The sequence below is a fragment of the Pleurodeles waltl genome, chromosome 2_1 (genome assembly GCF_031143425.1).
Source record: "Pleurodeles waltl isolate 20211129_DDA chromosome 2_1, aPleWal1.hap1.20221129, whole genome shotgun sequence".
NCBI classification, from domain to species: Eukaryota; Metazoa; Chordata; class Amphibia; order Caudata; family Salamandridae; genus Pleurodeles; species Pleurodeles waltl.
Genome location: NC_090438.1, coordinates 276,509,525 through 276,523,545, shown reverse-complemented (window position 1 = coordinate 276,523,545; position 14,021 = coordinate 276,509,525). Strand labels below are relative to the sequence as shown.

Sequence of the window (14,021 nt, the reverse complement as noted above, 5' to 3'; positions counted from 1 at the left end):
CTGTAAGTATGCAGCTATAGCTGCAAGATGTAAGCAAATGGAGGTGTAAGCTAAATTAGCTTTTTGTAGATGAAACAAGTAGCAGACAATGTCTTGGACAGTGGCTTTAATGGGATTAACGTGTTTGGGTTGACAGAAGGAAACAAAGCGTTTCCTCTTTGCAGCCAAACATGCTCTTGTAGTGGGTTTACAAGCTTCTCTGAGAATGTCCATGCGTTCTGCAGGGAGGTCCAGGTAATCAAACTCTATGACCTCAGGAGCCATATTGCAAGGTTGAGTGATTTGGGATCTAGATGCCTAGATAGGTTTTGAGTGAGAAGGTCCAGCCGGTTTGTGGGGAACTACTGAGGGATCCAACAGTGTGGTGAACCAGGGCTGGCATGCCTATGTGGGAGCTGCAAGGATCATGCTTAGAGATGTTTGCCTAATCTGTCTCACTAGAAAGGGAATGAGAGGAAGAAAAAGTTAGGCAAATATCCCTGACCAGTTCATCCATAGAGTGTTGCCCTTGAATAGAGGGTTTGGATACCTGGGCGTGAAGCTTTTGCATTTTGTGTTTTCTGCTGTAGTGAAAAGATCTATTTGAGGTGGGCCTCACTTCTGGAAGTATTTTTGAAGGACTTGTGGGTGGAATTCCAGTTCTTGGGCTTGTTGCTGCATCCTGCTGAGCAGGTCTGCAAAGTCGTTGTCTGTTCCCGGGAGCCACTCTGCCACTAAGTGTATGTGATGGTGGCGAGCCCATTTCCAGATTGTGTGAGAAAGTTCTGACAATTGGAGTGCCCATGCTCCCCGTTTCTGAAGGTAGTACATTGCTGTCATGTCGTCTGTGAGGACTGGGACAACTTTGTGAGAGAGGTGATGAAGGAATGATTTCAGAGTTAGAAATACTGCCTGAAGCTCTAGGAAGTTGATGTGTAGGGAATGATGATGATGATCCCAATGTCCCTGTACTGAGAGCATTTGGAGGTAAGCGCCCCAGCCTGTGTGTGAGGCATCTGTGATCATTATGATCTGGGGCGCAGAGTCCAGAAAAGGCTGCCCTTTCAATAGGTTGGTGGTGTTGCACCATTGCAGCGCGATGAGTATGGCAGTCCAACAACACTAGATCTTACCTGTGATTGAGTACACTGGTGAAACAGAGAGTTCTGTAGGGGACGCATATGAAGTCTGGCATGGGGAACAATGGCAATACAAGATGCCATCCTTCATAACTGGTGCATCACAGACCTGATGGTGTATAAAGAGAACTCAAAACTGAGGAAGAAGAGACTGGAAGTTGTGAACAAGAGATGGATTGGTGTATGCTATTCCCAGTTGTGCACTGAGTTTGGCTCCTACATAGGGCTGTATTTGGAGAGGTTGAAGGTTGGATTTGAGAAACTTGAGTATGAATTCTGACTTGTGCAGAAGGTTCACTGTCATCCGAGTGTGACTCTGCATTGTGCCAACGTGCTAGCTTTGATGCGCTAGTTGTCTAGCTAAGGGAATGCATGTATATTTTGCCTCCTGAGATGTGCTGTCACTACTGCTAAGCACTTTGTGAAGACCCAGGGAGCCGGGGTGACCCCGAAGGGAAGAACTTTGAATTGGTAGGGATATCCTGCAACCACAAATTGGAGATATTTGTGGTGTGCAGGGTGGATGGGAATATGGAAGTAAACGTCCTTGAGATCGAGGGTGGCCATGAAGTCACCCTGTTGTAAGAGGGGAATCACGTTTTGAAGAGTGACCAAGTGAAAGTGTTTGGCAGGAATGTATTGGTTAAGGGCAGTAGGTCCAGAATGGGCCTGAGAGAGACGTCTTATTTGGGAATGAGGAAGTATAGAGAGTATACTCCTGTTCAATGGCCCCTTTGAGAAGAAGGAATTGTACTTCTTGTTTGAGAAGGTGTTCTTTAGGAAGCCTGTGAGAGTAGGGGGCATGCTTGGAGGAGTGGTAATGAGCACCAGACAGTAACCATGTTGGATAATGGAAAGGATACACTGGTCTGAAATGATGTTGACCCACTGTGTATGGAAATCTTTAAGTCGACCCCCAACAGGTGTAGAATTGGTGGTGGTCAGGGGGGGACTTAAATAGTCACTGTTTAGAGGCTGATGTAGAGGCGGGTGGTGGTGCTCTTACCTCTACTTCACGGGTTGTTACCTCTATAAATGACTCTATGGAAGCCACATGAGTAGGAGCTTACAGGCTGTCTGAACTGAGAGGAGGAAACCTCTGAGGATGTTGGTTTGTAACCACCTCTGAATGTGGGGCGACAAAAAAATACCTCTTTGGGAGGGGGACTGTAAAGTACCCATGGCCTTTGTGGTATCAGTGTCTTTTTTCAGCTTCTCAACGGTGGAGTCCACTTGAGGTCCAAAAAGGTGCTCCATATTGACAGGCATGTTTAGCACTGCTTGTTCCACCTCAGGTTTAAACCTGAACATCTAAGCCAGGCATGTCTCCTTACAATGACGCTAGTGTTTATGCCACGTGCAGCAGTATCCGCAGCATCGAAGACACATTTAATAGAGTTGTTAGTGATTGCCTGTCCTTCTGTGACAATCTGTTGTCCCCTTTAGCGGTGCTCATCTGGGAGATATTGGAGGAGCTCCTCCATCTCATCTTGCAGGTAGGGCTTGTGAGTTGGCAATTCACCAGTGATTAGCAGTCTGCACACCATCCTTTTACCTGCAGGGTCTATCTTTTTTGCTCTCCTTGTCTGGGGGAGGAGAGTCCCCAGTGGCGTGACTATTCACTCGCTTAATTGTGGTAGCAGCCACAATGGAATTTGGCGGGACCTGGGTCCTTATGTATGGTGGATCAAAGTAAGCGGGTTTGTAGTTTTTGTCAACTCTAGGAGTGATAACCCTAGAGCAAATTGACTCCTTAAAGATTTTATCAGCATGACTAAGCAAGCCAGGGAGCATGGGGAGGAACAGGTTATCCTGATGTGTGGACATTAGGGTATCAAATAAAAAGTCTTGATCAATGGGGTCCCTGTGAAGGTCGACATTGTGAAAAGTGGCTACTAGGCCATCACCTGCTGGTTGGATGTGGCATCCTCTGGTGGTGAGGTTTGTGTGGGGTATAGATCTGGGTCTATGGATAACATGAGATCAAGGTCATATGTTACCAAGAATCTGGGTCCTGTTGTGTCCCGTTTAAATCACCCTCGTGAATAGTGGGGAACTCTGTGGTGTGAAATCTCCTACAGAAGGAGAATCAGGTGAATGAGGGGGGAAAGTGGGTGGATGAGAAGCAGGTGGTGGTGGTGAAGAAGATAAAGGGGGTAGTAGTAGGAGGAGGAGGAGGAGGAAGAGGCTTGTGTACAGTGGTAGCCTTGTCCATGGCCCTCTTTAGAGAAGGGGATGTGTCCAGGGCCTCCTGAAAAGTGGGTTTTTTATTTAAAATTAACAGGGTGAAAAGCAGTGGTGCGCCTTGTATCCTTTTGGATGTGGAGTCAGCGCTGACGAGCATCCATGGTCTCCAAAATGGGTTCTACAAGGGAAGGGGTGGCTGACGATTGACCGGAGTCTTTCGACTCTGAAAAGGAGGAGTCCCTGGAATTCGAGCCCAAAGCTTGGTGCCCTTTTTACGGTGCTGAGGCAAGGGTGAAAGCTGGCTTTGAAGCCGAAGCTGTCTGTGCTGAGGTTCGGATCGACATGGCCACGACACCTCGGACCGAAGAAGAAGAGGAGGTTGATGCCAAATACAGTGTCTTAACCTTTGAGGGTGTCAGTAACGAGCTAGAGGGTGACGCATCCAAGTCTGTTTTCCGGAGCCGGCCTTGGCCTGGTGGCAGTGGCAGTCAATCGACCTTGGTAATGGGCTTTTCTGAAGTATTGACCGGGGTAGGATGGGTCACCGTACTCACAGGTTGCGCTGATGTAACCTCATGGCTTTCGACATCTGACTGGATGTCCGAGTCCTGGATGGAAAAAGCCTACACCTGTTCAGGTTCCTCTTGGGTGTGTTCTACCCCGAAGATGTCCTGAGTGTCTTCCACGGTCTTATGTGCCATCTCTAATCAATGAGCTCTCCAGTCCCAAAGTGTCTTTTTCGACCGGAAGGATCTGCAGGCATCCCAGGTGCCTTCTTGATGGTGAAGGGAGAGGCACAGGTTACACACCAGAAGTTGGTTGGTGTGCAGGAATTTGGAGTGGCATCGAGGACAGAATTGAAATGGCATTCATTCCATCAGCATGGCATGTTGGTTGTGGCATGCTGTGAAATAGGCCCAAATGAGCAAAGACTCCCCGAAGGGCATTGGGTAGCTTCCCAGACCAACAGAGTGAGACAAATGCAATAGTAAAAAAGCGCCTTTGAAAATAATACTGTTCATTTTAGAGAAGACAGAAGAAAGGTTTCGAAACTAAAGCGAAGGAAGAACGTAGCAAAGAGACACACATCCAAACCCGACGGTGGAGAGAAATCAATCTAACAAAGGAGTTGATGCCCAGGTGCAGTATCACCGAGAAGGAGGAGTCATTTGATCCCGTGACTCAAAAATGCTTCTTCGAAGAAAAACAATAGATGGCAGAAGCATGCACAGCATGTGCATTTACAGCCACATGCCATCAAACGGCACTTACTGGCAGAGGTGCCTGAGGGGAAATCTATGCAGGAGAAAGAATGGACAGATAAAAGCAAGCTCTGGTAATGAAAAACAACTAATTTAACCGGTTCTGTGCCTTGGACGAGGTGACCTCGTCCAAGGCTACACTTCCAGTGGGGGCAGAAACCTCTAGGGCACCAGGAATCATTTTTTTTTTTTCTATTAGTTTTGTTTGTTTGTTTTTTTAGAGATGGGGAGCGACCCATTAGGCAAGGGTAGCTCACCTGGGGGGCCATAAATTGTATTTAGACCATTTCTGCCCCCCTTGGGGGCAGATTGGCCGATTTTAGGTCAATCTGCCCCCAAGGGGGCAGAATCCACTAGGCACCGGGGATTTCTTTTTTGGCGCCAATGTCACACAGGGGGAGCAACCCCATAGGCAAGGGTCGCTCCCGGGCGGGGGGTGTTTGGGGGGGTGGGGGTCAAATTTATTTTAGGCCATTTCTGCCCCCCCCCCCAGACCGGCTGAGCTAGAGGCCAAAATCCACAGGTAGGCACTTTAAAAAAACACCTCTGTTTTCTGTGAAAAAATGTGTTGTGTCCATGTTGTGTTTTGGGCCATTTCCTTTCGTGGGCGCTAGGCCTACTCACAGAAGTGAGGTACCATTTTTATTGAGAGACTTAGGGGAATGCTGGGTGGAAGGAAATTTGTGGCTCCTCTCAGATTCCAGAACTTTCTGTCACCGAAATGAGAGGAAAAAGTGTTTTTTGGGCCAAATTCTGATGTTTGCAAAGGATTCTGGGTAACAGAACCTGGTCAGAGCCCCGCAAGTCACCCCATCTTGGATTCCCCTGGGTTTCTAGTTTTCAAAAATGCACTGGTTTGCTAGGTTTCTCCAGGTGCCGGCTGAGCTACAGGCCAAAATCCACAGGTAGGCACTGTTTTCTATGAAAAAATGTGATGTGTCCACGTTGTGTTTTGGGCCATTTCCTTTCGTGGGCGCTAGTCCTACCCACACAAGTGAGGTATCATTTTTATCGGGAGACTTGGGGGAACGCAGGTTGGAAGGAAATTTGTGGCTCCTCTCTGATTCCAGAACTTTCTGCCACCAAAATGAGAGGAAAAAGTGTTTTTTGGCCAAATTTTGATGTTTGCAAAGGATTCTGGGTAACAGAACCTGGTCAGAGCCCCTCAAGTCACCCCATCTTGGATTCCCCTGGGTTTCTAGTTTTAAAAAATGCACTGGTTTGCTAGGTTTCCCCAGGTGCCGGCTGAGCTACAGGCCAAAATCCACAGGTAGGCACTGTTTTCTATGAAAAAATGTGATGTGTCCACGTTGTGTTTTGGGCCATTTCCTTTCGTGGGCGCTAGTCCTACCCACACAAGTGAGGTATCATTTTTATCGGGAGACTTGGGGGAACGCTGGGTGGAAGGCAAAATTTGTGGCTCCTCTCTGATTCCAGAACTTTCTGTCACCAAAATGTGAGGAAAATGTGTTTTTTTAGCCACATTTTGAGGTTTGCAAAGGATTCTGGGTAACAGAACCTGGTCAGAGCCCTACAAGTCACCCTATAGTCACCCCATGTTGGATTCCCCTAGGTCTCTACTTTTCAAAAATGCATAGGTTTGGTAGGTTTCCCTAGGTGCCGGCTGAGCTAGAGGCCAAAATCTACAGGTAGGCACTTTGCAAAAAACACCTCAGTTTTCTTTAAAAAAATGTGATGTGTGCATGTTGCATTTTGGAGCATTTCCTGTCGCGGGCGCTAGGCCTACCCACACAAGTGAGGTATCATTTTTATCGGGAGACTTGGGGGAACATAGATTAGCAAAACAAGTGTTATTGCCTCTTGTCTTTCTCTACATTTTTTCCTTCCAAATATAAGAGTGTGTGTAAAAAAGACATCTATTTGAGAAATGCCCTGTAATTCACATGCTAGTATGGTCACCTCGGAATTCAGAGATGTGCAAATAACCACTGCTCCTCAACACCTTATCTTGTGCCCATTTTGGAAATACAAAGGTTTTCTTGATAGCTATTTTTGACTCTTTATATTTCAGCAAATGAATTGCTGTATACCCGGTATAGAATGAAAACGCACTGCAGGGTGCAGCTCATTTATTGGCTCTGGGTACCTTGGGTTCTTGATGAACCTACAAGCCCTATACATCCCGCAACCAGAGGAGTCCAGCAGACGTAACAGTATATTGCTTTCGAAAATCTGACATTGCAGGAAAAAGTTAGAGTAAAACTTAGAGAAAAATTGCTGTTTTTTTCACCTCAATTTCAATATTTTTCTTTTTCAGTTGTTATTTTCTGTAGGAAACCCTTGTAGGATCTACACAAATGAACCCTTGCTGAATTCAGAATTTTGTCTACGTTTCAGAAATGTTTAGGTGTCTGGGATCCAGCATTGGTTTCACGCCCATTTCTGTCACTGACTGGAAGGAGGCTGAAGGCACAAAAATTGTAAAAATGGGGTATGTCCCAGTAAAATGCCAAATTTGTGTTGAAAAATTGGGTTTTCTGAATTTAGTCTGCCTGTTCCTGAAAGCTGGGAAGCTGGTGATTTTAGCACCTCAAACCCTTTGTTGATGCCATTTTCAGGGAAAAAACCACAAGCCTTCTTCTGCAGCCACTTTTTCCCATTTTTTTGAAAAAAACGAAATTTTCACTGTATTTTGGATAATTTCTTGGCCTCCTTCAGGGGAAACCACAAAGTCTGGGTACCTCTAGAATCCCTAGGATGTTGGAAAAAAAGGACGCAAATTTGGCTTGGCTAGCTTATGTGGACAAAAAGTTATGAGGGCCTAAGCGCAAACTGCCCCAAATAGCCAAAAAAAGGCCTGCCACAGGAGGGGGAAAAGGCCTGGCAGCGAAGGGGTTAAAGCAAGATATGTTTCATATTTATCATACAAGGAGATTCCGAGCTCAGAAAGGAAGAATATTCAACAGCATGTGTATTATAAGAACACTCATGGAGAAGCCTTGCTTGCCACTCACACAATCTGGCACTGAAGAGAAGTACAGCGTCATGGGGCCTTGGCTCCAACAACAAATATTTTAAGAAATACATTAATTGTAACATAAAAGCAATATGCTTAAAACTACACAAAGGGCCATCGCTGTACAACATTCAAATTATCAAATTAACATTGTAAAGCAAGCAAATTTCACTGTGTGTTATACAAAAGCAGACAATACTCACTGAGTGGCCAGCCCAAGACAGTGTTTTTGATATTGTATTGCTTGAGCATGTTCCTTTTGTTAGGCGATGAAGGTGATCAATCCATTCTTGCAATTCTTGGCTGTTGTTACAGGACACCACTATTCTTTCTATCATACTACCTATAGAAATTGTTAAACAATTTTAGGTGCACAAAGATCAGAAAATACTGCTCTTTCATCAAACTGAACATACTTACAACATACACATATTTAAACTATTCTGAATTTAAAAAAAAGTCATAATAAAAGTAAAGTAAATAGTTTTTTTTTTTTAAGTAGACAGAACGTGATAATTATCCAACCAGATAAAAGCAGACTAGAAAATGTTAGGTATTTACTGAGTGCTATAATGATTGTCTACTCTGACGTTTTAGGGAAAATCATGCAAACTTGGTGCTTGGAGCTAAAATACATAAAACAAATAATCATTGTCAATGAGAAGGTTTGTATATTTTCACATTTGATTCGATAACTCCTTAGGAACCATTGTTTTCTCTGTTACCCATAACAGCGAAGGCCTAAAGGTATTTGTAGCCTAACCTCCATTTCTAATGAGCTAAGCAACACATTGTTTACTGCATGGTGGCTATCACTTAATTGGGAAAAATGAGTAGAGGGGTGAATCAGAGGACTGTGCCTCAAGAACTCCTTTTTATAAGGGAAGGGCAGTCCAAAGGGTGAGTAATGATATTTTAAACCCAAGGAGTGAGTCAAAAGGGTCTTGATAAGGACAGGTATAAAGACATTTGTGAGAACTCCCCGTACCCTTCAGGGTGCTGCTTTGGTTATGATCAAGTTTTGAAGAATATAATACTACTTGGTCGATGGCATACGATTGGGAAAAGAACAATAAGTAGTACAGGTGGGACGGCTTAACAAAGGTATGGATCATACACCTGGAGGCATGCTACTGTTCGCCGTGACCTGTGCTTTTCCCTTTAACCAAAGCGTGGGTGACGAAATGAGGACAATAAAAAAAATAAAAAAAAGACATTTGTGGTGCAGGAGCCCATAAGCACAGTGTAACATGTTATACTTTGTGCAACTAGAGGAGAAAATAAGCACTGCAATCTTGAGAGTATAAGCAGGCGGAGATAGTGCTTAGCTAGGCAGGCTGTTATTCACGGTTCATTTTCAGACTGGAACAGCACCCATTGGATTTATCAAACCCCTAACCAAACTTGTCCCCATCGGGCTATGTCAGTAGTTCCTCACACATGGATCTTGATGTGGTCCTTGCCACATTCTTGCTTCGTAGCTATGCTGCCAACATATTCCCTGCCTGTACTACTGATATGGAGATGACAAGCGTTTGCACCTGTGGTATATTTTAAAGGTAAAATGGATTGAGGGACGCAAGTGCTTCAGGTAATCTTTCAGTATTTTGATGCTTATTTCCCTTAGCTTAGCCTTCAGGGACAGGGCTGTTAGTGAGACGCTGGGTGACATTCTACACAGGACGTTTGTTAGAATTATTGAACTGTTTTCTTTGCCTTACTAACTTTCTTTAAGGTGGAATCAATGCATGTGAAACTTTTCCTCGCCTATGCTTTGACAATAGCAATTGTGCGTAGTTATGTCACTCAGCCCCGATTTAACCTGCCGCCTGCCCCAAAGTGCCAGGTAATAAGGTAAAACTCTGCACAGTGTCCAAAGTGCTCAGTGTCAGTTTACATTTAAAACTAAACTGTTTTCTTCAAGTTACTTTCTTACCTCTTTGAGAAGGTGTCAAAGCCCTTTAGATACTGTCTTTCCTGTGTTTAGGTTTAGAAAGGCAACCTGCTGTCCAGCTGTAGTTTATTTAAGCTAAACTATCAGTGGACACATGTAGCGGGCATATCAAAGACAGTGAACCTGGACAATCCCAGGGTTTTGCTGAAGCACTAGACCGGCAGACAGGTAGATTTCTGGATGTGCTCATTACCTCTGCACACGGACACATATCTTGCAATTCCTCAGCTGATGTTGGTTAGGGTGGGGCCGAGAAAGAGAGGGAAATCATTCTGTATTCTGTACCATAATTAGGATACTAGTCGTAAGGGCAACCATCAGTGAGAGATTTTTGATATGTTAATTAGTTGGAGAGTTGGAGATGCTTCTCCTTACAGAAACATGGCCGTAAACTTCCTCTGCTCAAACATGGTTAATGCTATTTTCAACGGATTTAAGATCACAAGTTGTAATAGAGGGGGTGCTAATAGAGATGGTGTGGGTGTGATTTTTAGAGAGCTGGTCTGTGAAATGGTGCAAGATTGAGTTGAGAGCTGTACTGGCCAATTGATTTTTCTTTGTAAAATCCATGAGTAGAGGTTACTCGCCATTCTTAGTATGGGACTTGTTAAACAACACACGGATCGAAACCGCTAGGTCCTTGCTTGATATTTGGAGAACATTCACACTAGGTCACACCGAAGCAACAATTTTGGAATGATTTAATATCCATTAGGATGTAACTAAAGAGAATGTATTATTTCCTTGAAGCCCTTGTTCTTAGGTTGTTGATATTAGGACCCACACAAGTTACACTCTTGAATTGATTATAACCAGTAACAATGCACTTGTGGTAGGTGACATGTGGTCTGTTTGCCTGACAAACCATAGCTGATCTACTTAGGAGTAGCTAACCCAAGCGAAAGACCTGAGCTTCTAACAGTTTCTGCATCACCATTACGCATTTTAGGGTGGTTTAATCTCAAGAATATTTTGTGGGATCTCTCTGACCTTTTAAATTGTGACTGTGCCTCGGTTGATCCCAATTTGGTCTTGAATGATTGTTAGACCTGTCAGTTTTAGGGTGGTCTTCCCTCAACTTTTAGCCTTACTCCTCCTGTTTTGGCTGAATTCATTTTTGTTGGATTTAGGACTCTGCACACTTTACATGATGAAATTGTCATACACCCAAAAGTCCCTAGTAAAGAGGCACTACATGTACCCAAGACCTGTAAATGAAATTCTATTAGTGGGCCTGCAACGCTGATTGTGCTGCCGACTTAAATAGGCTTTTAAGGATGTCTTAGGACTGCAACTGCCGCCTGTGTGTGCAGTGTTATTCTGCCATTTCGACCTTGCAAAATAAACTTTTTGCCAAGCCTATACCTTCCTTTCAATACATATTAGTCACCCCTAGGTAGGCCCCCACAAAGCCCAGAGGGCAGAGTGCAGTGTGTTTAAAATGTTGGACATGTACTTTTAACTCTTACATGCCCTGGTAGTAAAAAAAACTCTTACATTCGTATTTCACTACTGCTACAAGGCCTACCTCCCCCTTAGGATAACATTGGGGATAACATTGGGTTATTTTATTACATTTAATAAAGGATAACTTTCAATAAAGAGCAGGTAGGAATGTCTGGTTTTGTGTCTAAAAAAGTGTAATTAAAAACCCTCTTTAATGGTAACGTTGGATTTTAGGCCACAATTCTGAAAATTCCACTTTTAGAAGTTACCATGTTCCTGTCCTAGCCATTTGGTGCCTGCAGCCCATATCCTAGGTCACATGACTAGGTGTAGCTGGCAGTTGGTCTTTGTGTATTGACAGTTAAACAAAGGTGGAACAGGTGTTGGCAGTTTGGGCCATTACTTGAGTTGATAGGGGGTCGAACTGTCACCTACCACACTTACACATCACAAGGGCTCTGCCTCAGCACACTCACAAAGGGTGTCACACTAGTCGTTTGTGCTTCCAGATAACCTAGAGCCGTGGGAAAGAGGAAAGAAACTCCAAATGTAGTGTGGTTAGTTTTACGTATTCGTTGCGCTTTAGCTTCAGGCCTTTGTACACTTTGCCCTGAATATATTTTATTCATTTGCTGACAGCTTAGAGCCTCTGTGCACTTTGCTCTACATGCTTTTTATTAGGCTTCGTACTGTTATTTTTCAAATAGCCAGTTCTACGGTGTTGTTTTTTTATTCATATCACACTGTTTTGCCTACTTCAGCACTGGAGTTCTCCATAACATATTTACTCTGTGCTTCAGTCAAGGATACAGTCTGGTACATTGCCGATAGACGTGGTAAGAGTTTAGACTTGGCATTCCTGCATAGGGACATTTTGTGATCACGATGACATGTTAGTTATAAAATCACTTCCTTGTCCCAATACACGCAAGAGGGAGATTCCGACCAGGGAACCACAACTAGACGCTGACTGCCTCGTTGCAGATGCTGAACCAAGATCACAGGTCTTTGCTCAGGTATGAGGGCTGATGTCTACACAGTGATTCTAATAGGCAAGCTAGAAGCTTAACATGCTGTGCTCTAAATAGAACAAGCAGAGGGAGAGTAGAAACTGTTAGACAATATGATAGCTTTGTTCTTATGTTTTACTCTCCTGGTGACTATTTCAATCCTACTGTGTTGTATCGTTCTGGTTATTGCGGCTCACGCCTTAATATCTAAAATACAGTCGTTTTATTAAAACATAATATAAAACTTATACTGTCTTTGTCATTTGTATATGAGATCATATTGGAAATAAGAGAGTTGGTTTGGATCTGAGTAACCACAACTTCCCTGAGAAGTTCCAAAGATGTCATGTGCTCGGCTGCCAAATCATTCCTTCCACATGGGAGAAATGAGGCACTGCTAGTTAGCCGGAGCAAAAAACGGATTTAGGGTGACAGAGTTCTTTACACGTGGGTCAGACTCAGTCCCCCACACCGTTATAGATCCTGCTACCTAGAAATCCAGTAGTCTCATTTAGAATAATGAGAGCCCACGCGACATGGCGCCGCCAACGTTTGGTCTGGCTCTAATGATTAGGTACGACTGACTCTCTTGGTCTCATATATATTTTGACTCCTCGGTTCCGTATACGGAGACGTCCGTGGGGCTGAGGGTTTCCGCCGCCACGGCATAGGTGCTTCCTGTTGCTTAGTGGTTGGTTGTTCAAGCTTGAACTTTGAAAGGAAAAACCCCGATATTGGTGTGCCTTCTCTGATCTGAAGCTGTTTTTTATAAAATGGCGAATCCTAATGTAGTGAACATAGCAATTAATATGCGTCATCCGCTCACAGGACATCTGTTGACACATGGACTGACAGTCCAGGGGGATCCAGTCACTTTTGTGGTGGACGCCCATGCAGCCTATAGAACGGAACTTTTTTATTCTTGGGTCGGATTTCCAGCAGTGGATGGGGGAACAAATACTTTTCACGAATACACAGTTGCGAATGTCCCTGGACAATACAGGGCTTACGCTTATTTAGAAATACCTCTATCTTATCAAGAACACCATAATTGGCTTGATGGCGCCCTCCCACACTCAGTAGCACAAGTTAGGTTAGGTCCACTGAGTAATGATGGTCCTACCTGGCCTTTATTGGCTACATATACACCACATCCTGCGGTTGCTCAATTGGCAGTGGTTGAAGTTCGTCGTTTATATACAGAATTAACGGCTACATATAGACAATTAGTTCAGTTTGTCATGCAGACACTAAATACGAATGCAGCGCGTGCTGCTCCAGCGCACCCATAGGCTGTGGTTCCGGGTATTAATCCGGCCACTGTGCACTCAGTTATCGGTAAAGTACCGGCTAAACGAGAGGAGACTCCATTTTGGCTGGCACAAAAAATTAATACGCTGGAAGCAGTATTTCCCCATACGGGACCTCAGGATAAACATAGAATTTTGACGATGTGTTTGCCGTACGGGATGGTTCCTCCGGTGGACCTTTGTAATACCTGGGGGACGGTGTTTGTCGCGCTCTACACTACGGCACACGGTACACCGACATTAGCTAATTTACCGGACGTACTTAAACAGATTCAGGATGAATATGGGGCTGCCCCTGCCTTGGATTTGGGCATGCAGTTGCTGGGCAATTTTGCCACAGTTTCTTCTATTATTTTGAGTAATCTCCAAGGAGAGGCAGTAGCACTAGCAGTGCGAATGCGTCTTCGGGATGTTCCGCTGCTTAATCAGGAGCGGGAGCTTCCGAGAATAATAGCGGAAACATATTCTAGTATTGGTCGTGATAGCCTGGGGGTTAGACCACAAAAACCCCAGTTACAGGGTAAAAATAATAAAGACAATGCTAAACAGCAACAACCTGAGGGTTCGAAAAAGCGCTGGGAAAAGAAACAGCAAACACCTAAGAAAGATGGTGGGCAGTCTCCGCAACCGGAGACCCCACAGAATAAGTATAATCTCAGGAATAGGGATACTTTGAAGACGCCTGATAGATATCAATATACTGATACATGCCAATCTCGTTCCTTTCAGGACTCCTCGGAAAAGAGAAGTGCGAGAG

General features: G+C 44.3%; 1 protein-coding gene across 1 annotated transcript in view; it reads right to left on the bottom strand.

Moving 5' to 3' along the window:
- ARHGEF6 (Rac/Cdc42 guanine nucleotide exchange factor 6) overlaps window positions 1-14,021 on the bottom strand; it is a 793,672-nt gene that overhangs the window by 311,323 nt on the left and 468,328 nt on the right. Inside the window, exon 15 of the mRNA XM_069212447.1 lies at window positions 7,748-7,887. Coding sequence (XP_069068548.1) covers window positions 7,748-7,887 — 140 coding nt within the window. The remainder of the gene's footprint in view (window positions 1-7,747; window positions 7,888-14,021) is intronic.